Genomic DNA, 27,597 nt, shown 5'->3' with positions numbered 1-27,597 from the left:
TGGAAAATTTTCAAATAGTTTTGGATGCATATTTCAACATCAAATCGTCACCTTAGAATTCTAAGGTTCTATCTGACATTTTTGCCAAAATTGAGTTATTCACATATTCTTATTCTGTGACAACTTATCAACATTATTTAATGTTTCTTTTGTAAGCTGTGTACATTTTGGGCCTTTTTTTTTTAGAAAACAAAAATGGTTCTATCTCCAGAAGTCTATGGAACACAAAAACTTTGAGGCTCAATATCTCTAAAGTGCTCAGAATGCAGATAGAACCTTATAATTCTAAGGTGACAAAATGTTTTTATATCACTGCATATACTATTTTTGCTGTTTTATTGTAGCGTTATTAGAATCATTCATGCATAACTGACTGATCTCTGTGTTCTCTCTGTTGTCTTCCACAGGAGTGTTTCATTCCGTTTGTGAACGGCAGTTTCTTCGAGCATGATGGGCAGCCCTACTGTGAGGCTCATTACCACGAGCGCCGCGGCTCCCTCTGCTCCGGCTGTCAGAAACCCATTACCGGCCGCTGCATCACCGCCATGGGCAAGAAGTTCCACCCCGAGCATTTCGTCTGCGCCTTCTGCCTTAAACAGCTGAACAAGGGCACATTCAAAGAGCAGAACGACAAGCCCTACTGCCAAAGCTGTTTTGTCAAACTCTTCAGCTAGAATCTGATAGTGTTGTGGAGTGTGTGTTTGAACACGCACGCCAGTATCCAAAGTCCCAAGGGTCGAGTTTTACGGTTTGTCACAGTGTCATCTTGTGGCGATAGTGAGCGTTACACCAGCTTGTTCCTGTGCCAAAGCACTGTCAGTCGAGTGTAGATCTTCAGGGAGGCAATTACGATTTTTAACAGCCTTTTTAAAACGCTTACCCTGGATCTAAAGACTTACTTATGGTTGTTAAATCGCGTGGAGCTATTTTAGATATTATCGACTGCATCGGACAAATCAAGATCTATTTTTGTACTTGTTACACACACACACACACACACACTGAGCTTAACTTGAACACATCTGTTTGCACATTTCTGCCATCTCTTTGCTGATTTCTGCTCCATTATTGTATTTCGCTTCTTTTCTCCATTGGCCACATCATGTTTTTCTTAATGGTGCAATAACAGCTTGGCGTCTTTAAAATCTCAATGCCATATTCTGAACATTTTTCTAATTTTTTGGCAGTCTGAGAATTTGCTCAGCCTTGATTTTATTGTGCATGTATTTCTCTGTCTGATCACTTTATAAAGTGTGCTCTCTTTTTTTTGTTGATGATTGTTTCTATTTTTATATTCATGGGTGGTTAATGTTTTTCTGAATGGCTGGAGTGGTTTGAGCTTCCATCCTTATGCCTTTTTGAGAGTTTAACTGTGGAACCGACTTACTTCTGCTGTTATAATACATTATAAACGCCTTTTTAAAGATACCAGCCTGTTTCTTTGAGTATGTGGCGTTCCACAATGTGCCTATTGCCACTGGGTATGATTCGCAATTTACTTACAGTGATTTTTGTCTTAATTTCTTGTATGTATTGAGTTTGTGATACACATTTCCCCCTGTTTCATCTGATTTCCTACTGTATGCAAGTAAATATATGAAAGTCTTACGGATTATCAGTGATTGCAAAACTTTACTCAACTTTTGTTTTTTCATAATTTAAAGATTTTCTTTTTCAGGGTGATGTCTCATGTTATTCTACATTGACTGATGACATGCACATTGTATTTAATACTTGGGGTCTAAATGGACTGTACAAGACATTGAATAAATACCAGGATCTGAATGACTGATTTATTGTTGATTTATTTGCTGTAATTGCACTGAAACCTCATTAACAGCTGACTGAATGTAGTATTTCATTAAATCAAAATAATCAGAATGACATTTAAAAATTTTCAAATTGTCTAAGCTCAGTACTGTGCTCATAATTAAGTTAAATTATATATCACACACTAAAACAGTTGATTTTTATCTTTTGTGTCATTAGTGTATTGTTCAGAATCAAACTAAAATGCACTTTTGAGCAGCTGAGGCTGGCAGAACAAATGGAAAAGTCAGCAAATTATTTTGTTGCTGAATTGGCGAGATGTAACATGAGGTCACTAAACTTTAGTTACTTTGAATTCTCTTCCAGTAATGCAACAGTGGGGTCAATGAACTTTTTAGTTCCTAGTTAAGAACTAAACCAAATGTGATCCTGGACCACAAAACCAGTCTTAAGTAGCACAGTATATTTGTAGCAATAGCCAAAAATGCATTATATGGGGCAATATATTATTAAATTTTCTTATAAGCCAAAAATCATTAGGATATTAAATAAAGATCAGTTCCATTAAGATATTTTGTAAATGCCCTACCGTAAATATATCAAAACTTAATTTTTTATTAGTAATATGCATTGCTAAGAACTTCCTCTGGACAATTCCCTGGTGAAAAAACAGCATATGCTGGTTAGGTACGTTTTGATGCTCGTTTAAGCTTAAACCAGCAAAAGGACCATCTTAAACCAGCATCAAGACCTACCTAACCAACATATGCTGTTTTTTTAAAAGGGTTTTCAAGGCAATTTTCTCAATATTTAGATTTTTTGCACCCTTAGATTCCAGATTCACATTATTTATTATTATGCTATCTTGTAATTTATAGGATAATTATGAAATATTAACCTATTAACACCTTCTTATTTATTTAAATTGCCAATTACTGTTTAAAGCGCGGGCTTGGCTGGCAGCGCGCGCCAAGCATTTCTGACAGGAATGGCGGGAGTTTCTGAGGTGAGTCTTTTGACGACAAATTATATCCGTTTCTTTAGAAAAACATTGAAATAGCTTGAGTAATATCGTTAAATTACGATGAAGGTTAGCTAAAGTTAAGCTGGAGGAATAAACGAATGCTATAGCGATTGTAATTAACGTTACTTTCTTTGGCATGAATCGCGTTGCTCTCAAAACCAAAGGTTCATAAAACACTGCACACGATATACGCAAATTTATTTATTTTTTTTCATTTGAGTAATAAGGACCACACCACAAACACTTCTGTTTTTAAGGCAAATGAATAAAACTTAAATTGAAATGAGGTTTGTGAAAAAAATAATAATAATAATAATAGACACCAATACAAAATTTGTAATGATTTTACTGGTTATAATGGGACTTGTATGAATGATAAGAACAAACATGAATGTTGTCAAAGTTCTTGCCCAGGAAATCCTGGTTCAGTTTGGCCAACCACAAACGTCTTTTGTTCCTCAGACACACTTCTCCTTAATCTTTTATTACTTTTGGCAGTCTATAGTAGCCTACTCCAAATGTTTTTCCTGGTCCGACCAATTAGTACAGCTCAAAACATGACAATGACCATTTTCAGCAGCAATAATCAGCAAAATATGCAAGTTTTGTTCGATATAGTGGCTTTGCTTACGTTCAGTGCCACCGATATGACCAATTGATGGCTTGTTAAACCACAAAATCCTAATGGAATATGTCCCAAAACACAGTAAAGAAAACATTTTTAATAGTTTACTGATTAAAAGTTGATGTGTAATGGTATTTGCAGTGGAAACCATTAGAATTTCTGTGACGGTTTCTATTGTTTTTTTCAGCAGAGTTGTGGTTGACCCGACATAATTTTATTGAAAAAAAGTTATTAAAGATATCCAAAAATCAATCTTTCATCATTTACTCACCCTCAAGTTGTTCCAAACTTTTGCATTTCTTTCTTTATGCTGAACACACAAGAAGATATTTTGAAGAATGTGGGTAAATAAACAGTTTGTGGTTACCACTGACTTCCATAGTATTTTTATGGAAATTCGATCTATATGGAAGTCAACCAGCAACTGTTTGGTTACGTTCTTCAAAATATTCAGGAGGAAACTCCAACAGGTTTGGTGAGTAAATGACAGAATTTAAATTTTAGGGTGTACTATCCCTATAAAATTTGTTAAAAAAACAAAAGAATATCTTTTTTTCATTATGAAACTTAATGCAATTTGGAGAATAAGGTTTAAATATAGTCTTCCCTAGTATGCCCCCAGTGTGTAATAGCACATAATAATGATAAAAAAAAAAAAATGATTTAAAGTGGTGAAACCCTAAAAATACTAAATACATACACTTAAGATATGTAAATCATTAACTAAAATCTTGATATAAAAATATTTATGCCCTTAACTCAGCTATCATTTTTACCTTTAAAAATATGCAAACAATGAAAAAAAGGACACCTTAAATCCATTTTATTCAAGCTCCAAGCTTGACTCCTGCATAAAAAGCAAAGGCCACTGATTTATTGCATAGTTGTAACATTCAGATTTACATGCATCTCAGAAGCTATCATCAAGCACATCTCACACACTATCAAACATGTAAAATGCTCCAACACACATGCTTTCCACATACACGCGCATAAAACTTTTGGAATAAAAAGACCCAGCGCTCCGAGGCAGTCTGGCCGATCTCCCTATTAAAAAGGCACTTTAAAATCAAAAAGACAGTTCTATGGAATAAATAGAGTTAAGAGAGGAGCAGCAAATAGAAGAACGAATGTTCACTGTGTCCATCCTAAACATGTACAGAACAGACAGAAGTACTGCAATACTTTTGCAATGAACTGGAATGAAGAAGAAAGTTGAGACAATCAGACAACGACAACCAGCTTTCACATCCTCCCCACCCTTCTACATAACGTTTCCCGCACATATATCTGATCTATATACATGTTGTGATGGTCCGTGTGGGAATGAACGTAGGAATGAATGGACTTCATTAGTGCTGCTCTTCTCTTAGTCGGAGTCTTCATCATCGAGATACTCCTCAGCGTTACTGTGGGTGCGCAGAATCACTGTAAATTCAACAGAGACAGACAGTTAAGTGTCAATCTCTCCCTCACAGGAAGTGACATCTGAAGTAGGTAACTGAAAGGAGACACCCTGTGACTCACCTCCTCCCAGTTTCCTCTTCAGCAGGGAGGCACACTGTGCATTAGTGGCCATATCCAGAGCAGTCTTCTTCTCATTGTTCAACACGTCTGTCCTGGCATCTACAACAACACATATGCAATATTAACAATGCAAAAAAACATCAAACATGCAGAAGCAACTACAAAAGTATGCATACACCTTGCAGAATGTGCAAAATGTTAAACTGCCTGCTGTTCTTCAGAAAAATCCTTCAGGTTCCACAATTTCTTTGGTTTTGTAGCATTCTTTTGTATTTGAACCCTTTCCAACAATGACTGCAAGATTTTGAGATTGATCCTTTCACACTGAGGACAACTGAGGGACTCTTATGCAACTACTACAGAAGGTTCAAACGCTCACTGATGCTTTAAAAGGAAAAAACATGCATTAAGAGCTGGGGGTGAAAACTTTTGAAAAGAATGGAGATGTGTACATTTTTCTTATTTTGCTTAAATATGTTTTGTTTTTTATTGCCCTTCAGAGACTACAGAAGATAGATACATGTTTCCCAGAAGACAAAATCAATTAAATATACCCTGATCTTAAAATTCAAAATGTTTTCACCCCCTGGCTCTTAATGCATTGTGTTTTCTTCTGGAGCATTAGTGAGCATCTAAACCTTCGTAATAGGTGTATGATTTTGATGGATCTCAAAATCATACAGTCATTGATTGGAAAGGGTTCAAATACAAAGAAATGCTGGAAAACCAAAGAATTTGTGGGGCCTGAAGGATTTTTCTGAAGAACAGCAGGCAGTTTAACTGTTCAGGACAAACAAGGAACTCATGAACAGCTATCACTAAACAAAACAAAACAAAAAAAAGCTGTGGATCATTCAGGTAACAACACAGTATTAAGAACGTTTGAATGTGGCAATTTGCTAAATTCAACTTATTTTCTCTATGTAAACGTATTTTATGTGAAATATCTTATTCAGGTCAGTACTAACTAAAAAAAACATGCATTTTGTATGACCTCTCTTATTTTGGTAAAATAATTAACATTTTAAAGATTCTGCAAGGTGTATGTAAACTTCTGACCTCAACTGTACTTAAATCAAACAAAACTATATCACTCCCATTATGACATTATGCCGGTTAGATATTAGAAATTATCTATGAACAAACAATGCAAATGCTACAGGAAACTCTCAAACTTCATGCATTACTAATGCATGCATTGATTGTGAAGTGCTCTGAAACTGTGAGCATGTAAAGAGCAACAAATCCGCATTTTTATTTTTAAATGTGCATTGCTCAAATTTATGTAATAATCACATTGGCGTTTTAAGTTTAATAATGACATGAGGCTGATTTAAATTCCTGTTTTTTTCCACGCTCAAATTGAAGACATCTTAAAATAATTGACACGGTTGTTATAAAATTTAATAAGACCTTAAATTTTAAAAGTGAAAACTTTAATTCATGTACATGCTTCTGAATACATTTTACAGTTTACACACATCTATTTTTAGTTGCAAATGCAAGAAAAGAGAAATGCTTGCACTATCAAGTCCTGCTCCACCCAAGTATCTCACATGTGACCCTGGACCACAAAACTTCTTAATGTCTTAAATAGCACATGTATATTTGCTGCAATAGCCAAAAATACATTGTATGGGTCAAAATGATCGATTTTTCTTTTATGCCAAAAATCATTAGGATATTAAATGAAGATCATGTTCCATGAAGATATTTTCTAAATTTCCAACTGTATATATATCAAAACTTCATTTTTGATTAGTAATATGCATTCCTAAGAACTTCATTTGGACAACTTTAAAGGCGATTTTCTCAAAATTTTAATTTTTTTGCACCATCAGATTTTTAAATAGTTGTATCTCAGCCAAATAATGTCCTATCCTAACAAACCATGCATCAATGGAAAGCTTGTTGTATAAATCTCAATTTCAAAAACTTGACATTTATGACTGGTTTTGTGGTCCAGGGTCACATATACATACATACACACACACACACATACATATACATATATAAGTATGTGTTTTTAAGGGCAAAAAAAAAGAATTCACTCACTTTTATTGAGCAACATCTCAACTATATCTGAATAACCCTTCCAGGCAGCTGCATGTAGAGCCGTGTCTCCCAGTTTATTCTGTTGATAAAAAATGGAACGTGCACCATTTATTACATGAGTAAAATATAAAGAACATTAAGCATTGCTTAAGCACTGCTTCTGTTTCACTTTGTCACTTTTGCATACAGACAAATTCAAACAAAATGCGTTTGATCTCAAGAACTGTGATTCATCAAAAACATTTTACCCAACATCAGATTTACCTGCTGATTGAGCTCACAGTTTGGCTGACTCAGCAAAATCTCCACCACATCTAAGAAAACATGAACACACAATAGATTAAACGGTTCTTGCAATTATTTTTCTAATTTGATTCTGCGCTTTCATTATTTTAAATTACTTATGGTGATGTGCCTCAAATAAACAAAACAGGCTTAACCTGGCTTACGTAAGGTCGTGCACTACTATTGCGGCTCGGAAATTAAAACTTAATAATTAAAATGTGTTTTTACCAATGTGTGCATCTTTTACCTTTATGTCCTCCGTGACAGGCCCAGTAGAGAGCGGTGTTTCCTGCTTTGTCCAGTCCGTTGATGCCAACCTTATTATCCAAACACTCTCGGAGCCAGCTCAGATTACCTGCATTCACACATAAGACATTTGATTGTTTCACCACATTATTAAACAAATAAAATGTTATACGGGTCTATATTTGCGTACCTCGCTTGGCTGCTTCATGCATGGGGTTGTCTATGGATTCTGCTTGCTCAGCCACTGGAAAAAGGCAAATCACATCAAGATAAGGATGATACTCTGACAGATGCATGCATATCAATAACTACTGGATATTTTTACACCTTTTTATTGGCTTCCAGGCAAATTTAAGTAAAGTTTAGAAATGTAATAGCATATAATGATTATTAACCACCAGTCCATTTTTTTAAAGAAGTATTTTATGCTCATCAAGTCAGCATTTACATATTTCACAGTACAGCAAAAACAGAAAAAGTTTGAAATATTTTTACTATTTAAAATAATAGTTTTCTATTTGAATATATTTTAAAATGTAATTTATTTCTGTGATCAAAGCTAAATTATCAGCATCATTACTCCAGTGTCACACGATCCTTCAGAAATCATTCTAATATGCTGATTTACTGTTTAAAAAACATCATTCATTATTATTATTATTATTATTATTATTATTATCAGTTGAGTTTTTTCAAGATTCTTTGATGAATAGAAAGATCCAAAGATTAGGATTTATCGAAGATAAAAAAGCTTTTGCAACATTATACACTAGTGACTATACCATTAAAAATCTTGGAGTCATCTTTTATTTATTTTTTGGGGGGGAAAGAAATTATAGAAATGAATACTTTTATTAGGCAAGGATGCTTCAAAATTTATCAGAAGTGATGATAAAGACATTTGAAATGTTTTTTCAGACAAATGTTCTTATGAATGTTCAATTCATCCAAGAAACCTGAAAAACTTCTGCTCAGCTGTTTTTAACATAATAATAAATGTTTTTAGCAGCGTATCAGATTATTAGAATTATTTCTGAATAATCATGTGACTGAAATAATGATGCTAAAATTCAGCATGGAAATCACAGGAATAAATTACATTTTAAAATATATTCAAATAGAAAACAGTTATTTTAAACAGTAAAAACATTTTTACAGGTTTTGCTATACGTTGGATCAAATAAATGCATGCTTGGTGAGCAGAAGAAACTTTTTACAAAACATTAAAAAAATCTTACTGTTCAAAAACGTTTGACTGGTAGTGTGTACATACAATAGTACCACGATTTCTAGGATTTCTTCAGTAAACACCACTAATTACCTCAAAAAATGATATCTGACATCCTGTATAAGTCACATTTTACAAAAGCCACTTTTTCAGTCATTGAAGATGTTCTAGTAAAGGATTGATTGAGCTTTCCTTACCATAATTACTGGGAATAAGTCCAGTCCTTCCCCTGCATGTTCCCTTCCACCAGTTACTGTCACTCTAAAAAATAAACCCAGCAATCAATGCAAAAATCATGAACACTCTTATGAATAAAAATGCTGTTTATCTCCATAATCAGAGGAGGAAGCATCAGCACTTCCAAGCGAGATTGTAAACTTACTGTATCTGAGATGTACAAAATATCTCCTTCCTCAAAGTACAGTTCATCTGGCTGAAAAAGAGGAAAATATACATGATGAGCTCAATTCAGACAAGCCAAAACAAACAAAACAACCTAAAGAGAAGGGAAAGAGTTAACTAAGAAGGAAAAAGTTAAAACTCACCGTCCTTGGGTCAAAGGTAAATAAAGCCCGGTACACCTTGACCTGACCTGTTTAGGATATAAATATGAATGTGACTTATATATTTCAATTAATAATATACAGCATTTGTATACACATTTCAGGTCCAGTGTTGTCTGTGTTCTTTTATTATTTATAGATATTCCACCTGCTAACCCTTATCTTCACCTATCACCACAACTATATGCAAAACACCACCACATCTACAACCAGGTAGTATTACAGCTCAAATCCAGGGCAAACCACATGACACAAATGTATGTACATCTCCAAACCAGAGGAACCTAAGCCCTGAGGCCTAAATATATAAATAAACAAACCATTATACGCAAAACAAAGGGCATTTCCTGCCTGCAAAGGTATTTCTATTCGGCCTACAACAAACAAGTGAGAAGCCCTGCTGAGCGTGATCCAAACAGCCCCTCCCGAACTTCCAGATCATGCTCTGAAATAGAAACAATGGCCTCCACCGGATACGATTATTGCGTTCGCCTCTAATTACAATTACGATCAACTATTCAGAAATGTAAACTCTTTTCAGCAATACTAAAAATATGATGTTTCCCAAAGATGGAGGTCATGTCCCAAAGTTCTCCTAGAATGTACACCATATTTGACCCTGGACCACATAACCAGTCTTAAGTATATTTGTAGCACTAGCCAGAACTATCTATTTGTTTTACGCTAAAAATCATTAGGATATTAAGTAAAGATCATGTTCCATGAACGTATTTTGTACATGTCCTATCGTAAATATATCAAAACATAATTTCTGATTAGTAATATGCATTGCAAAGAACTTAATTTGGACAACTTTAAAGGCGATTTTTGTCAATATTTAGATTTTTTTTTTTTTTTTAGATTCCAGATTTTCAAATAGTTCTATCTCTGTCAAATATTGTCCTTTCCTAACAAACCACACATCAATGGAAAGTTAATTTATTAAATATTATTGGCCCTGTGACTGTTTTTTTGCTCCAAGGTCACATATTATTAGTGTAAAAGTTAATGTTACTTGGTTTTGGCCACTATTAAAAAAACACAGTGCTAAATATTCCAAACATCCCATCCCACGCAACTGGTAAAATTTGCATGCTGGACGTCACAGACCTACATCCTGGGTAAAATATACTAAGTGGACATCCTTCAACTAGAAACATTTTGACCTATGAAGAGTTCAGGATTTCTACTTAATCACTTCTTTAGTATCAAAAATAAATTGCGACCATTTAGATCAATCAAGTGACCTTGCATTATGAATGATATTAGTTCTGTAGTCAAATTATTTAGGCATTATTGTATTAAAAAGCAGAAATCTAACAATTTATTGGTTCTGCATTGTACCAGTTGTGAAAAGACAATATGTGACCTTGGACCACAAAACCAGTATTAAGTAGGAGGACGTATTGGGTGTATTGGGGCAAAACTATTGATATTTCTCTTATGGCATTGGGATTTTAACAAAGTATTAAGTAAAGATCATGTTCCATTAAGATATTTTGTTAATTTTTTTACTGTTAATGTAAAATGTAATTTTTGATTGGTAATATGCATTGCATAAGAAGGCAATTTTCTCAGTATTTTCATTTTGATTTTGAATTAGTTCTATCTCGGCCAAATATTGTCCTTTTCTAACAAACCATACATCAACTTTCAGATGTATAAATCTCAATTTAAAAAAAAAAATTATGCTTATGACTGGTTTTGTGGTCCATGGTCACATATTGGTCTAGCTCAACCTATAACACATATCTTTGACCATGCATCAGCATAATCACCAGTCCAAATATGTGTTATTTGGAAACTTAAGCAGTGAAGCTGCTCTTTCATATGGGGAAGTAGCTGGCTACTACGTGACAAATGGTTGTGACTAAAAACCGATGGTCTATCAATCTAAACAACATTTTTGTCCATCATGAAAACATTATTTTTTGCCTCAGCCGATTCAAAATGCAAAGACTGTGCCTTGTGCGTCTACGTTGACCAAAACGCGCTGCTCACTAGCTTCTGTACTACAGCCAATGCCTGACTTCAGCGATTTTCTTTCAAAACCAACTCTTCCCATTTGTGGCAAGGCGTTTTACTATTTATGTCTTGCTCTTTGAACTTCGAAACTAAGTTGTGCTGGTTTCATCGCATGTTAATCAGTGACAAGCGTTTAAAACGTATAAAAGCGCAAATAAAGTTGCGTTGCGCTGCGCTGGAGAAACGCCAAACTCCACCCGCAGCAGAAAGTTCACTGAGACTCAAAACTGCATGCTTTTATATACATTTCATTGTATGGCATCGAAAACGAGTGTGTGTGTACGGCTAACAGATAAAGAAACAAGGCAAAAACGTATGAATAAATGATGAAACTTTAGTAGGCTTGCTGAGGTAGGCTTTTCCTCAACGCGCACCTCTTACCTGGTTTAGCTGGTTTGGGGGGAGGCTTTGACATTTCTGAACTTTCCAAGACTTCCCAAGAAGCTTTCCGAGTGGTAAATAGCAGGTAGAAAACTGAAAAACTGTTAAAGAGTGTAAATGAAACAGGGTATCGCTGCTTTCTTCCTTTAGGCGCTGTCAATGAGGAAGCGTGAAGGAGCCCAATGCGGAAAAGTTGCAATGCGCATGCGCAGCGCTCTGAAATTCAGTACTGCCCTTACGAACGTTTTACTTTGGTAAGACAAAGCAATGTTTCTATAACTTTTATTTTAATAGTACTAAGAAAACAGAATGCAAGCAGATTGAGGAAAAACCGCATATAGAAGTATTTATCTCAAACTTGGATATAAATGTACAAATTTTAAACCACATAGAAGAAGTGATAAATGTGACCCTGGTCCACAAAACCAGTCAAATGGGTGAAAGCTGAATAAATAAGCTTGCCATTGATGTATGATTTGTTAGGATAGGGCAATATTTAGCTAAGATACAACTATTTGAAAATTTGAAATCTGAGGGTGGAAAAAGAAATTAATTAAAAAAAAAAAATTCTAAATATTGAGAATATCGCCTTTTATAGTTGTCCAAGAGAAGTTCTTGGTAATGCATAATACTAATAAAAAAATAAGTTTTTATATATTTATGGTAGGAAATTTACAAAATATCTTCATGGTAAATGATCTTAATATACTAATGATTTTTGGCATAAAATAAAAGTGTAGAATTTTGACCCATGCAATGTACCATATTTTTGGCTATTGCTACAAATACACCTGTGCTACTCAAGACTGGTTGTGTGGTCCATGGTGACAAATACAGGGCTTCTTGAAAGTTTGTGAACCCTTTAGAATTTTCTATATTTCTGCATAAATATGACCCAAAACATCATCAGATTTTCAGTCCTGAAAGTGAACAAATAGAACCAAATCAAATAAGTGAGAGAATTTTTTTGTCGTTTATTTATTGGGAAAAATGATCCAGTGTTACATATCTGTGCATTGTAAAAGTATATGAATCTTTGCTGTCAGTATCTGGTGTGACCCTCTTTTGTTGCAGTAAATTAAGGTAAATTTCCTTGTAAATGCTGCTTGCAATAACATGTAGGAGTTTTAGCACATTCCTTAGTGCACAACCACTTAAACTCTGCGATGTTGGTGTGTTTCCTCCTATGAACTGCCTGCTTAGGTCCTTCCACAACATTTGAATTGGATTATGGTCTCAGGACTCAGCCATTCCAAAACATAAACTTTGTTCTTCTTTAAACATTCTTTGGTAGAATGACTTGTGTGCTTGGGGTTGTTGTCTTGCTGCATGACACACATTCTCTTGACAATCCTGACGTTTTCCTTTAGAATTTGCTGATATAATTCAGAATTCATGGTTCCATCAATGATGGCAGGCTGTCCTGGCCAAGATGCAGAAAACAGGCCCAAGCCATGATACTACCACCACCCTGTTTCTCAGATGGGATAAGATAAACCAATAAGTTCTGTTTTGGTTTCATCCATCCATTAAGCCTTTCTCCAAAGGTCCTCTGGCTTGTCCACATGATTTTTAGCAAGCAATTTTCTTTTTGGAGAACAGTGGCTTTCTTCTTGCAACACACAATGGCTGCTCAGTGTTCTCCTGATGGTGGGCTCATGAACATTAACATTAGCCAATGTGAGAAAGGCCTTTAGTTGCTTAGAAGTTACACTGGGAGCTTTTGCTATTACTATTAGACGTTTTGCTTTGGAGTGATCTTTGTTGGTCGACCACTTCTCGGGAAGGTATAGGTCTTGAATTTCCTCCATTTGTACACAATCTGTCTGACTGTAGATTTGTTTGAGTCCAAACTATTTAGAGATGGTTATGTTACCTTTTCTAACCTGATGAGCAACCACTTTTTCGGAGGTCCTCAGTAATCTCCTTTGTCCGTGACATGATTCACTTCCACAAACATGATCAGACTTTAATAGATCCCTGTTCTTTGAATAAAATAGGCCACGTACTGACATTTGATATTTTTAGAAATTTCGCCTTTAAATGAACTGCTTATCCAAGAGATTCACATACTTTTGCAATGCACAGATATGTAACACTGGGTCGCTTTTCTCAATAAATAAATGACAAAAACTATTTTTCTCTCACTTGCTTGATTGGGCTCTCTTTCAGGAGAAAATATGATGTTTTGGGTCATATTTATGTAGAAATATAAAAAATTCTAAAGGGTTCACAAACTTTCAACCAGCACTGTATTCCAATTTCTTAATAGACCTGTTGTAATATTCATCTTTTTCAATACTGATTTATGTAGTTTGAATTTTAGTCTGATGATTCATTTTCTGTTGTTGCGATATGGAAAATCTGTTTCTCCTTCTGTTTCACTATTAATAACTTGTTGGCTTTAGTTGTGTAATGATTTCTATAGAACTGATTGTTGAAATGATTGAATGGGGTTTGATGATGTAAGTCTTAAATTAGGAAATTCTAAGCCTTCATTAATACCATTAGCAAACATTAAAGACATACACAATGCTTAACAGTAGCATAGATAATAACACGAAATTACTGACAAATAAAAAGATAGAACCGAATATCGAAATAGCGGTAAATTAATCCGAAGTACTAACAAAATCACAAACCAATTAAGCTGCAGGACATTTTTATGCTTTTCATAACCTCTTATAATACCTAGCTCACAATAGAAACCATGAGTAAGTATTAATTAGATTTTTTAAGGACTTTTACGGCACTTTTACACCTAATCCTCTAGACTTGTGTGTCATATTAGAAAACGCATAACATTGGTCTGCGAAAACGAGTTGGTTTACATTGCAGGCAAGTTTTAAGGAGCTGCCCCAGAATAGCTCTGCTTTAGTCATTTCTTTTTTAAAAACTGTCTACTTTCCATACAGGCCTGCGCATTATGTAAGTTTTGAGCTAAAAAAGGATGTTCGACGTTATCACAGAGTACCTATATAATCAGAAATGACTACATGGAGGCAGATCGCAAACTGAAATTGACTTCTAAATGCATTGCTTTTAGTTAAAAGTCAAAAAGAGCCAAACTTTAGCTTTGTGAATCCAATGGTGGTCTTATTTCAATTCTGGATAGCATCTAATGGGGCGTTTAGTTTGTTCTGTTTCAACAGTTCAGGGTCATTAGCTGTAATTCCCTTCCTTTTGGGCTCTTCAGAAACAAATTACCATGCAGATGTGAGGAACATGTTGCACAGCAGGCGGCTCAAGCAGAATTTAAAATGCATAGACACGTTTACTCATGGCTTGGTCTAAGAAAACCGGTCGCTCTTCCGTAGCGCATCGTAGATTTTTGGCCTCAAATTACAGGGACAGTAATCATACTTAATGACCCGTGAGGCTGTGTTCACACACAGGCGCAAAGTGTGTGTACTGGTGGTATTTTGTCTTCTCTTTTTATCTGTTCATTCATTCCTTTCATTCTTTTTATTCCAGACGTGATGTATCTCATATTTCATCCCAAACATTCTAGGCCAAATTCAATTCCAGTGACTCATCCTTGCATCACCCAAATCACCGCATGTGCATTCGAATAAAAATTAAAGATGAATAATTTTCTTAATTTTGTTTATTTATTTAGAGCTAATTTTATATCTCAACAGCAGTGGAAGTAGAGTATTATTAACATTCAGCATCACAGCTCAGTGACGTTCAATGGAAAATCAGCGGCAAATAATGACTCGCGTATGAATGACCACTGCTTGAATTCTACAGGTGGACTCTCGTCAAACATTTACTTTACAAAAGGCGCCTACAAACACACACAAACACACACAATATCTGTGTGTGTGTGAAGGGAAACCTCCCTATAAAAGCTCCTCCTGGATGATAAGTACATGACAAACAGAAACTCAACACAGAACTCAGCTGTCAGCTGCCATGAACCTACAGCGCCTCTCCTCTCTGCTGCTCTGTGTCGGTGAGTTGGCTTTTCTCCATCCTGATCTAACCCTGCGTTATATTATTTTCAACCTGTCAAGTCAGGTGTGCCACGGTAATAGAAAACCGGGAAATTTTAGGGGGTTTAAAAATTGTGATTTTCAATCCTGAACAAATTATGAACATTAATACAATCTTAAAACATTATGGGATTTTTGTGTATGTGAATATATGCTCTAAAATGTTTTATTTTTTATTTTTTATGAAATGTCAAAAAGTGGGCGAAACCTGCAGCATATTTTCTTTCATGCTAATTTGCATTTGCTTATTATTATTGATTTGTTTACTCCGTTTTGATTTCACTTTGACAGCTGTCAACAGACAAATATAAAAGCCACCAAAATAGTAAACCTCCTCCAAAAGCAGCTTGAAATCTCTCGCTGATTGAAGTGTGGTTTTGTGTTTGTGTCTCCAGACAGGCAGGGCTTTGGGAAATTGACTCAACCTGTAGTGACATGCCTGTGAATAGCTGAGAGGTCCGGCTTTTCCCATATAGGTGTATGTCAGAACGGCACACAGTTTAAATCTCAGCTGTCTGTTGTCATGTCCGACGTCACAAAGCGCTTATTGTTCATTGCAAAGGACAGAGGATTAGGGCGTCACACCGCCGTGTTAAATATATATTTAGCTTTGCGAACTAACGTTAGAAAGGTCATCCCCGCACACAATAATAGGTGTGTGTGAGTGAATTTCTTGTGACAATTAAATGCAGGATTCCAGTCGGTAGGAGTGTTCAGATCAAATGTGTTTGCTCAAACATTCTCCATGTAGACTTGTTTGACTGCAGACGACGCCAGTTTACACCTGTGATTGAAGGGCTCATACATCTCTTTAAGATGTCTGAATTAAATAACATTGCACATGTATGCTTTGCAAGCAAAATATTCGACAACAAAGGACAGAATATGTCCAGAATGGCATGCAAAATTACATGTTTGATAGACTGGATTGATTTGCCACACACCCAGGGCTGGTGGAATTCGTCCCTGCAATTTTCAGACAATGGCACCTTCGATTACAAGCCAGGAGGAAGTCAAACGGATGCTTTTTGTGCATTCTTCCAAATGCAAACTAGTTTGACTTTGTAATCTTTCATCAAAATGTGATGATCCAAACTTACTCCACCTATGCAACAACTTTGCCATGGTTACTTGGGTTTCAACCAACAGATGCTGGCTGTGTTTCAGGAGTTGGGAGTAGTCCTTCACGTTCGCATTCAGGTCTGGCTCCATTCTGCTATATAACACCCACTTTTTTTGATCCCAATCAATTCCTGGTGGATAAAATCGAGTCCCGGCCTACATTTTTTTTCTCTCTCAATGGCATGTTTCACTGTGGAAATGAATCACATGGGTTGTGTACATTGAGATCTCCTTAGATGCAAGAATTGTTTTATGTTGTCTTAACTATGTAAAGCCTGACATATAAAATACTAGTCAGAAAAATACAGAAAATACAGTAACATTATTGCGATTTTAAATAATTATTTTTCTATTTTAATATATTTTCAAATATGAATAAAACATTAAAAAGAACAGCATTTATTTAAAATAGAAATCTTTTCTAACAATATAAGTCTGCATTATCACTTTTAATCAATTTAACACATCCTTGTTGAATAAAAGTATTAATTTCCTTTAAACAAACAAAGAAAGAACAATCTTACTGACCCTACATTTTGAACGGTAGTGTTTATTGTTGCAAAAGCTTTTAGTTTTAAATAAATGCTGTTTGTTTTAATGTTTTATTCATCAAAGAATCCTAAAAAAGCACCGGTTACAAAAAATATTAAGTAGCACAACTGATTCCAACAATGATAATAAATCAGCATATTATAATGATTTCTCATGGCTCATTTGACACTGAAGACTGGAGTAATGATGCTGAAAATTCAGCTTTGCATCACAGTAATAAATTGTAGTTTAAAGTATATGAAAGTAGACAACCAGTATCAAGTATCATATTTGATGCATCAGGATTTTATGGAGGAAAAAGCCCTCTATTTTATGCAGAGGCCCAAACTCAAAGTGATCGATTTTTTTCGTTTATGCCTAAAATCATCTTCCATAATTCCTACCGTAAATATATACAAATTTTATTCAACGCTTAATTTTTGATTACATTAGAACTTAATTTGGACAACATTTAAAGGCGATTTTCTCAATATTTAGATTTTTTTGCACCCTTAGATTCCAGATTTTCAAATTGTTGTATCTCAGCCAAATATTGTCCTATCCTAACAAACTATACATCACTGGAAAGTTAAAAATGACCCTTATGACTGCTTTTGTGCTCCAGGGTCACAAATCTGTGCTAAACACAGGGTTGCCAGGATTTCACTACAAAACCCTCCGAATTGCTACTCAAAAACCAGCCCAATTGCGTTTTAAAGGGGGTCCCCTGGTAAAATTCGCATTTCAGCAGCTAAATATCACGTAAATGTGCTCGCTTCAACCCGCAGACATATAAAAAAAACCGTGGCAACAGTGTTAAAAGTATCCCAATTCAGCATTAAAAGCGCATACTTGGCAACACTGGCTACAAAGGGGCTTTGACGATTAAAAAATACAAAAACTTCATCACCCATAATGCACCGGGCGCGCTTAGACTCAATTTAAGCGGGGAGTCAAAAATGCGGAAGTGTGATCTGTAGTTTTCACAATTGTCAAAACCTTTTCTGACAAATAAACGGACATTGGTGCAGGTAATACGGAAAAATAATGCACATTGTTGATTCACTTATACTACCAACACTGTAACAATACAATTCGGCGAACTTTTGTGCAGTATTTATCTTTCACGTCATCACACCTGTTATTAAATTGTGTTTTAGCATGATTGTGTCCAGCCTGGATTATGTATTTTATGAACAGGTGTCCAACAAGAAAAGGAGACATAAAGGACTCTAATTTTGTATTGTACTTGCAGCAGGTGCAGCTTTTACCTCACATAACCTCAACTTTTCCACTCGCGTATTTCTTTCACTCTCAATTTCTCTCTCACACACACACATACACAGCTAATCTGCTCAATACAATACACACGGGGTGTTTACAGGATGACTCAACGTCAACCGCAACATTAGAAGATTAACCGCTCTTTATATCTGCTAATTGAGGTTAATGTGTCATTGTGATATAATGAAGCGTTTGATCCTGTTATTATTTGCAAACTGGGCCGAAACTAAGTGCAAATCGGCATTCCTCGCAAGGACTTACTACATTTTCTCCTTGTGATATAACAGTCTGTGATTCACAGCGTTTGTTTGTGTTGCAGTTTGCAGTGCAGTTTTCACCATAGCGACAGCTGCCGCTCACACATCTGGACTGGACCATGTGACCGTGATGTCATCGTCGGGGGAGGGGCTTCAGAGCGCAGTCGGTGAGGATTTGGAATCTGATGATGATCAGGATCCATCGGAAACCTTCAATGAGCAAACTTTGTTTAAAGGTACAGACGATCAAACTCGTACACCTGCTTGTCAGGCGTATATTATTTTTAGAATAAGCTAATTATAATTACTGACCCGAAATAGCATTCTAATTAGGTTAGGATAATAAATGAATCGTTTATGAACTGCAAAGATCAAGAAATCAAATCAGTATATACATTTAACACTGTTTCATTAGTAGCAATTTCACAAAAAGAATATATTTCAGGATATTTCGATCTAAAATCAAAATAAATAATAAATGAAACGAATTTAAACAATTAGCATGTGATAAAACACAATTTTGTGACAAAATGTTTACGAATTGTGTTGCATTAGTTCATTTTAATTGCAAGTGTAGAGATATCTTACCTGAATAACCTTATGAAGGTTTTACTGTGTTTATAAAAACATTTTAGTTTTTAAAAAAATACAAAGTATAGAAATCAAATGGCAAACAAACAGATCAAAGTAAAAACCTTTTAGAACTTTTGACAATTTTCCATAGACGTCTGCTATTAGATTAAGCTCATTATAATTACTGACTGGAATAACACCTTTTGGCATTTTAATTAAGGCATTAAATGCATCATTAATGAACTACAAAGGTTCAGAAATTAACTACACAGTTTTGTTATAACAAAATCTTACAAAAAGTGCACATTTCAGTTCATTAGTTGATATTTTACTCTAGATTTAAAAAAAAAAATAGGCAAACATGTGACCCTGGACCACAAAACCAGTCGTAAAGGTCAGTTTTTTTTTTTTTTTTGAAAATTAGATTTATACATGATCTGAAATCTGAATAAATAAGCTTTTCATTGATAGGACAACTATATGAAAATCTGGAATCTGAGGTTGCAAAAAAATCTAAATATTTAGAAAATCGCCTTATTTATTAAAAATTAAGTTCTGATATATTTACAGTATGAAATTTGCTAAATATTTTCATGGAACATGATATTTACTTAATATCCTAATGATTTTTGGCATAAAAGAAAAATCGATAATTCTGACATATACTGTATTGTTGGCTATTGCTATAAATACTAGTGCTACTTAAGACTGGTTTTGTGGTCCAGGGTCACATAGTTTGACTTAGTAGACTTTCTATATTCAGTACCAAGCAAAACATGCTGGAAACTGGAAATCCCTTGTCCACTTCCAGCAATGCTACATAAATATAAAAAATATTAGTGTACTTCTAAACTTTCTGAACTTTTGTAGTTCATTAATGATGTATTTATTGCCCTGAACCAGAATTGCATGCAATAAAACAAAATGTTGTGACAAAATGATGAAGAATTGTGCTGCATTAATAAATCTAGCAAACAACAAGTGAAAAATTATTTTTTTATTGCATGGTGGAAACAATAAAAGAAGGAAAACACAAGATGTAAACTCAGTTCTTAGAAAAAAATAATGGGTTTTGAGTCTGTATCTCACAATTGTGACTTTCTGAATTTCAAGATATAAAATAACAATTGTGAGATATAGAGTCTAAATGATTTTTTGCACTTATTTGCATTTTTATTGCATAGTGGAAACAAAATAAAAATTATGTAAACTCAGTTCTGAAAAAAAAAAAACTAAATCCCTTGTCCACTTCCAGCAATTTTACATAAATGGCAAGAAAAAATATTAGTGTACTTCTGAACTTTCTGAACTTTTGTAGTTCATTAATGATATTTTTTAATTGTCCTGAATCGGAATTGCATGCAATTAAACAAAATGTTGTGACAAAATGATGAAGAATTGTGCTGCATTAATAAATCTAGCAAACAACAAGTGAAAAAGACCCTTTCATTTTAAACAACCATTTAATTACATTTAAAGAAAGCAAATATTATCATGCGTATCAATGTTTCTCATATGTCTCATATCTTTTTAGTAACCCAGGTCAGTAAAGGAGATGAGCAGAATCAAAAGCGTTCTGGGCGCAAAAAGAACAAAGGAAGAAGAAAGAATAAAAATATCACTCCTGTTCAGCCGAATCACACGTTGAGTCACAGAAGCCACAGCACCACCGCTGACCCCTGCTTGACCTCTCATGTGGACTACTGCATCCACGGACACTGCACATACCTGCACGGCCTGAGAGAGCCTGTCTGTGTGTGAGTGACTCTGTATCTACGGAAGCTTGTTTCTGTCAAATAAAAAAGTACTTGCAACTTTTAATCTTGCCATTCTGGATTTATATCTAACAATTTAGACATTTCTCAGAACTGTAAGATATAAACTCAGAATTGTGTGATATAAATGCAAAATTGTGAGATATAAACTCAAAAAAAAAAAAAACCTCAAAAAAAGCTAGAAATTTTTTCTTTTTTATGTCATGGTGGTAACAAATAAAAATTGATTTTGCAAGAAAGAAAATGATAATTCTGAGTTTATATCTCACAGCTTGGACTTTTTCAGAGAATTGTGTGATATGAACTGAGAATTGTGAGATATAAAGTCTAAATTATCTTTTTTTAATTTCATGCAAAAAAAAAACACTTGCATAATGCATACTCAGGGAATTCAGGGAAAAAAGCAGTTGTGAAATTTAAGCTTGAAACTGCGAGACATAAACTCAGAATTGTCAGAGTTTATGTTTTGCAATTCTGACAATTTTTCTGAGAATTGAGAGAGATAAACTCAGAATTCTGAAATATAAAGTATAAATAACCTTTTTTCTTGTAATTACATGGTGAAAAAAAAAAAGAAATTGTAAGATATAAACTCAGAATTGCGAGAAAGGAAATCATAATTCTGAGTTTATCAAATATCTCACAATTCAGACTTTTTTCTAAGAATTACAAGATATAAACTGTGATATAAACAAGATATGAATTGTGTGATATAAATGCAAAATTGTGAGATATAAACTTGAAATTGTGAGAAAAAGCTAGAAATTAAGAGAGATAAACTCAGAATTCTAAGCTATAAAGTTTAAATGACCTTTTTTCTTTTTTGGTGGAAACAAAACAAATTTGATTTTGCAAGAAAGAAAATGAGAATTCTGAGTTTATATCTTATATCTGAGTTTATTATGCTTGAACTTTCTTTCTGAGAATTGTGATATGAACTCAGGATTGTGAGATAAAGTCTAAATTATCTTTTTTATTTTTCATTTCATGACCGAAACAAAACACTTGCACAATGCATATTATTTCAGAGAAAAAAGCTGAATTGTGAGATATAAGCTCAAAACTGCTTTTTCCTGAGAATTACAACATATAAACTGAGAATTGTGAGATATAAAGTCTAAATTACCTTTTTATTTCATGTGGAAACAAACAAAAAAGAAATTGTGAGATTGTGAGATGTGAAATGTAAACTCAGACCTCTGAGAAAAAAGTCAGAGATGCCAGATGAAAACTCGAAATTGCAAGATGTAAACTTGGAATTGTGAGATTTACAGTCTAAAATACCTTTGTTATTTTTTATTGCATGGTGAAAACAATAAAAAGGAGGAAAATGCAAGATGTAAACTCAGTTTGTAGAAAAAAGAATGTGTTTTGAGTTTATATCTCACAATTCTGACTTTCTTCTGAGAATTTCAATACATAAACTAAGAATTGTAAAATAGAGTCTAAATTAATTTTTTTAAATTACATTTATTTGCATTTTTATTGCATTGTGAAAACAAAAAAACAAGGTGTAAACTCAGTTCTGAGAAAAAAGAAATGTGAGAGATAAACTTAAAATTGCAATATATAACTATAAAGTGTCTGAATTGTGAGATCACAATTGCATTGACTTGTGAGATAAGAAGTTGCAATTGCCTTTATTTATTCCATGTCAGGGTCATACTTCTCTGCATGCACACTACATAGAAATATCCCACACACCTGCACTTTATTAATATTTACTGAGTGAATTCACCTAAAGACAATGAAATTCAGTCAATGTTGCACTGACTGATGAAAGTTTGATTGTTTCAGATGTAAGAGAGGTTATGATGGGGAACGCTGTGGGATCCAGCTTCTCGGGACGTCTCGGGACGAGAGCAGCACGGAAACGACCCACACGGCGCTCGTCATTATGGCTGTCGTCCTGTCAGTCATCAGCTGCCTAGCCATTCTGCTCATGGTCTGCGTGCAGTAAGTACATTCAATACATGCATGCTAAATATACACCCACACACACTCATTCATCTTTCACACACAAAACACACGCCTGGGTTATAATTGGCACACATTCTGACAGCAGTTTGGACACACCTACAATACTCATTCTTTAGCATTATTATTGTAAACCATAATAGCTCATCATTACCATGAGGTAACTCTACCCATAACAAAAGGAGTTCTAGGAACACTTTGCTAACATTCCAAATAAGTTTGCTATTATTTCTGAATATGTTCTATATAAATGTTTTTCTTTGTTAAGGGAACGTTAACGGAATGTTCCATTGTATCATTTGTCAACATTACGGGAATGTTGCTTTTACTTGTTGTAACATTTAAAAAATGTTAGATGAATGTGCAACTAAGAATTTTTTTACTTTTTAAACCTGCCACACACACAAAAAAAATAGTTTGGGTAAAAAATTAACTGCTATCCAGACACTAGTTAGGACTATATTTGTCTCCTAAAATAATCTCAAGCATTTACGCAGAAGACTTTAAATCAAAAGGCTTGTATCCGTTAGGTTTCTAATTATTCTTTTTAATCTTCCGTTTCTTCCGCTCTTGAGGCTATTGAAGCCCACATGTTACAAAGGGAGACTGAAGTGTGGATCCATATGCAAGCTTTATTAAAAGACGTAGTCAAGACAGGCAGGGGTCAATACCAGCAAACACAGAGGGGGAAGGGAGAGGCTTTATACCAAACACAAGGGGTCACATGACAGAAACAACCAATGGGGAACAGACACATGGAACAGGAGGACCAATGAAAACATGAGACAGATGAGGGTGAAGCATGGTGGGCTGAGACAACACATGACATAGAGTCCATGTTGGAGTGCCCTCTAGTGGGGCTGCCGGGCACTCCGTAACACCATAGAACCGCTTCAGGGAAAGTTTTGAAATTTGGCACACTGATAGAGGACAGTCTCAACATTAACCATAGCAAGTTTGGAGTCTCTAGCTCAAACTCTCTAGCGCCACCACTTGTCCAAAATTTCACTCATGTTTATGCTAATAACTTTTGAACCATAAGGTTAATTTTTTCCTTTGAATCACCATAATTTTAAGATCGTAAAGATTAGACGTTTGTCTGATTTGTACCAAAATTGGCTCAGTTGATCTTCAGACCATGCTGGCAAAAGGTTATGGAATTCAAGTTGATTAATCAAACCATTTTTGAATAACGCACAAAAGAATTTGACGAAAAGCTCACAAAAATGGATGTGAGGCTCCGCAACGGTTTGGTATATTGAGACCAAACTTGGTGTGTGTTACAACAACCATGACCTGAGGCTATCTGCACAGTTTTGGCGCAACGCCACCCAGTGGTCAGGAGAAATGAAAAATGGCTATTTTTGGTAATAACTTCTGAATGCTTTGCCCAAAAATCCATTTAGATTTGGAGGAGCATGCCAAGATGAAACATCATAAGGCCATTTTGGGTGTCGACCATTTTCAATTTTGTCATAAAATACTGTATTTTATGAACGCATTGACGTATCGTTCCGAAACTCGCTATGTGTTTTCTGCTTCATCCTCTGATGATACCCAAAAAGTTTCGTAAAGAGCAAAAATGCTAATAACTTAGCCTATTGTATTAGCCTATTGTGATGAAACTTGTCTCAATATATTCTTTGGGTCATGCTGAGAATACCAATTTTGACCTAGTCAACCAAACTTTCTGTCCGCCATTTTGATGAATGTTAAAAACCTACTTTTTCGAACTCCTCCTAGACGGTTGGTCCAATTTTCACCAAATTTGGCTCAGATCATCTTCAGACCATGCTGGCAAAGAGTTATTGAGTTTGTGTCAATATACAAAATGGTTATTGTTTAACACATCAACAAATTTGCTGGAATCCTGCCAAACTGTATCTGAATCACCAAAATTTGAAAATCGTAAGGTTTAGTTTTTCCGCTACTTTTTTGAACTCATCCTAGACAGTTTGTCTGATTTGCACCAAAATTGGCTCGGATCATCTTCAGACCATGCTGGCAAAAAGTTATGGAATTCAAGTTGATTAATCAAACCATTTTTGAAAAACACACAAAATAATTTGACGAAAAGCACACAAAAATGAATGTGAGGCTATATCTCTGCAACGGTTTGGCGTATTGTGACCAAATTTGGTGTGTGTTACAACAACTATGACTCGAGGCTATCTGCACAGTTTTGGCGCAGCACCACTCAGTGGTCAGGAGATATGAAAAATGGCCATTTTTGGTAGTAACTTCTGAATGCTTTGCCCAAAAATCCCTTTAGATTCGGAGGAGCATGCCGAGATGAAACATCATGAAGCCATTTTGGGTGTCGACCATTTTCATTTTTGTCATAAAATGCTTTATTTTATGAATGCATTGCCATATCATTACAAAACTCACTATGTCTTTTTGGCATCATGCTCTGATGGTACTCAAAAAATTTCATAAAGAGAAAAATGTATTAATTAATTATTTAATGTATGAGCCTATTGTAATGAAACTGGTCTCAATATATTCTTTGAGTCATGCCGAGAACATAGATACCAATTTTGCACTAGTCAACCAAACTTCCTGTCTGCCATTTTGATTATTGTTGAAAACCTACTTTTTCGAACTCCTCCTAGATGGTTGGTCCAATTTTCACAAAATTTGACTCAGATCATCTTCAGAGCATGCTGGCAAAGAGTTATCTGAGGCTGTATTTCTGCAAAACTTTGACATATTGACACCAAACATTGTGTGTGCCATTGTCACCTCAGACTGACCACGTCACATCACTTTGGTCACAGCGCCACCTATTGGTCAAAAGTAATAAACCATTCATTAACCATTAATAATAAAATTTACAAAAATGCTAATAACTTTTGATTTCATTAGCCTATTGTAATTAAACTCATTTCAAAACATTCCTTGGGTCATGCTGAGAGCATAGATACAAATTTTGCCATATTCTGTTGAACTTCCTGTCTGCCATTTTGATTTATGTTTAAAACCTACCTTTTCAAACTCCTCCTAGGCTGTTTGTCCGATTTTCACCAAATTTGACTCACATCATCTTCAGGTCATGCTGGCACAAAGTTATGAATTTCATGTTGATAGACAAAACCGCAACGAATGTGAGGCATGATGCCAAAATCACTCTGCAAAGCTTTGTTTTACAAAATGAACTTTAAATCCTTTTGTTCATTTGAGTTATTTGAGGTGAAATGCAAACATTCCCACATATGCACCTTTTTAATCATATTCTGAATTAGAAAGCTAATATAATTCAGCCAGATATAAAGCATAAATGATTAGTTCACTACAGATTCTTTAATTCTTTTTCATGTGTCAAATGATGCATGATCATTTATAAACGATTCTGCGCTTGAACAGATTTTATATTTGATTTTATATTAATTTATCTTAATGCAGATTTAACATATATTCAACTATTAAGCAAAGTACAATGGGAAGCAATTACATTATAAGATATGTTAAGAGTGTGTACTAAATATTTATTGTTGTTTTGTTTTTATATTCCAGTTATAGAACACATCATCGCTTTCAGGCGGCGTTCCTGAGCTCCTCTAATGAGAGGGAGAAACTAGAGAAGAAGAACATTATGGTGTGAAGAGGAAGTAAGACCAAGTCTTTTTATGGGTGGTTAAATATAAAATAGATTTAGTGTGGTGCTTGCCACGTAAAACCCAAAGCTGTAATATGGTCTCTAGATTCAAACATTCAAACAGTTTACAAAACCTTTTTTTTTATTATATATAGACTTTATATGACATGCTAAATTGTTTCTGTTTCAGGTAGAAGTCACTGATGTCACCGGAGTGGAGTGCACTACAGAATATTGCACATAGAATAATATAATAAAACCTATTGTAACAATATATTTATTGTTTGTACCTATTTATTAACAAATTATATAATTACCTTAGTATTTGTGTTTATTTTGATAATAAAAACCTAATGTTTATTTGATATGTGATGTTCATGTACATATGAAATAAAGGACACTCTCATAAGATCTCTCTTTCTTTCAATCATTTAGATTTTAAACGTTATTCAAGTCTTCAGACAGTAATGTATGTCAATGAGGTGAAAACAGTAATCTTACAGCTATGAGTATTATTCACAGATGAAAGCAGACGTCCGACGTGGTCATTTTAAGCCTGATCAGGTGGAGTCTTTGGAGCCTCGCCCTGCAATTTTCTGCCAAAGTTTCCTTCTCCCAGTCATCTTTAATGCTTATGAACGCTGATGTTTCATAACATAATAGAAGATTATATAAGAATAGATCAATTTGGAGGTGAGAGTTTGATCAGCAAATGTTTAGTAAATGGGGGAAAATACGCAGGCAAAACTGGTT

The 27,597-nt window shown here is 34.7% G+C and overlaps 3 protein-coding genes across 6 annotated transcripts in view; 2 read left to right on the top strand and 1 right to left on the bottom strand.

Moving 5' to 3' along the window:
• pxna (paxillin a) overlaps positions 1-1,785 on the top strand; it is a 47,401-nt gene extending 45,616 nt beyond the window's left edge. For all 4 annotated transcript variants that reach the window (XM_073840992.1, XM_073840994.1, XM_073840991.1 and 1 more), the window contains one exon: positions 408-1,785. In XM_073840992.1, coding sequence (XP_073697093.1) covers positions 408-674 — 267 coding nt within the window. In that variant the 3' untranslated portion in view covers positions 675-1,785. The remainder of the gene's footprint in view (positions 1-407) is intronic.
• A 2,442-nt stretch (positions 1,786-4,227) lies between these two features.
• On the bottom strand, positions 4,228-11,899 carry ostf1 (osteoclast stimulating factor 1). Its single transcript, XM_073840710.1, has 10 exons — positions 11,730-11,899; positions 9,306-9,352; positions 9,143-9,193; positions 8,958-9,021; positions 7,723-7,776; positions 7,534-7,641; positions 7,266-7,315; positions 7,002-7,080; positions 4,947-5,045; positions 4,228-4,847 (listed from the first exon to the last, which is right to left on the bottom strand). Exons 1-10 carry the CDS (start codon positions 11,761-11,763, stop codon positions 4,789-4,791), a joined length of 645 nt encoding a protein of 214 aa, XP_073696811.1. The 5' UTR covers positions 11,764-11,899; the 3' UTR covers positions 4,228-4,788.
• areg (amphiregulin) lies at positions 11,855-27,234 on the top strand. Its single transcript, XM_073840709.1, has 7 exons — positions 11,855-11,983; positions 15,483-15,687; positions 18,984-19,157; positions 21,029-21,251; positions 23,067-23,225; positions 26,763-26,857; positions 27,035-27,234. The coding sequence occupies exons 2-6, from the start codon at positions 15,648-15,650 to the stop codon at positions 26,848-26,850; spliced, it is 684 nt and encodes a 227-aa protein (XP_073696810.1). The 5' UTR covers positions 11,855-11,983; positions 15,483-15,647; the 3' UTR covers positions 26,851-26,857; positions 27,035-27,234.
• Positions 27,235-27,597: the final 363 nt, after the last annotated feature.

This window comes from Garra rufa, chromosome 5 (genome assembly GCF_049309525.1).
Source record: "Garra rufa chromosome 5, GarRuf1.0, whole genome shotgun sequence".
Classification (NCBI taxonomy): Eukaryota; Metazoa; Chordata; class Actinopteri; order Cypriniformes; family Cyprinidae; genus Garra; species Garra rufa.
This window is presented reverse-complemented; position numbering and strand designations above follow the sequence as displayed.

Excerpts from the sequence above, each read along its gene's own strand:
- ostf1 (XM_073840710.1), bottom strand. The coding sequence starts at position 11,763 with ATGTCAAAGCCTCCCCCCAAACCAGCTAAACCAG. Across the intron at positions 9,353-11,729 it reads CCCCAAACCAGCTAAACCAG|GTCAGGTCAAGGTGTACCGG; the intron begins GTAAGAGGTGCG and ends TATCCTAAACAG. Across the intron at positions 4,848-4,946 it reads GAAGAGGAAACTGGGAGGAG|TGATTCTGCGCACCCACAGT; the intron begins GTGAGTCACAGG and ends TTGAATTTACAG.
- areg (XM_073840709.1), top strand. The coding sequence starts at position 15,648 with ATGAACCTACAGCGCCTCTCCTCTCTGCTGCTCTGTGTCG. Across the intron at positions 19,158-21,028 it reads TGAGCAAACTTTGTTTAAAG|TAACCCAGGTCAGTAAAGGA; the intron begins GTACAGACGATC and ends ATATCTTTTTAG. Across the intron at positions 23,226-26,762 it reads CTGCTCATGGTCTGCGTGCA|TTATAGAACACATCATCGCT; the intron begins GTAAGTACATTC and ends TTTATATTCCAG.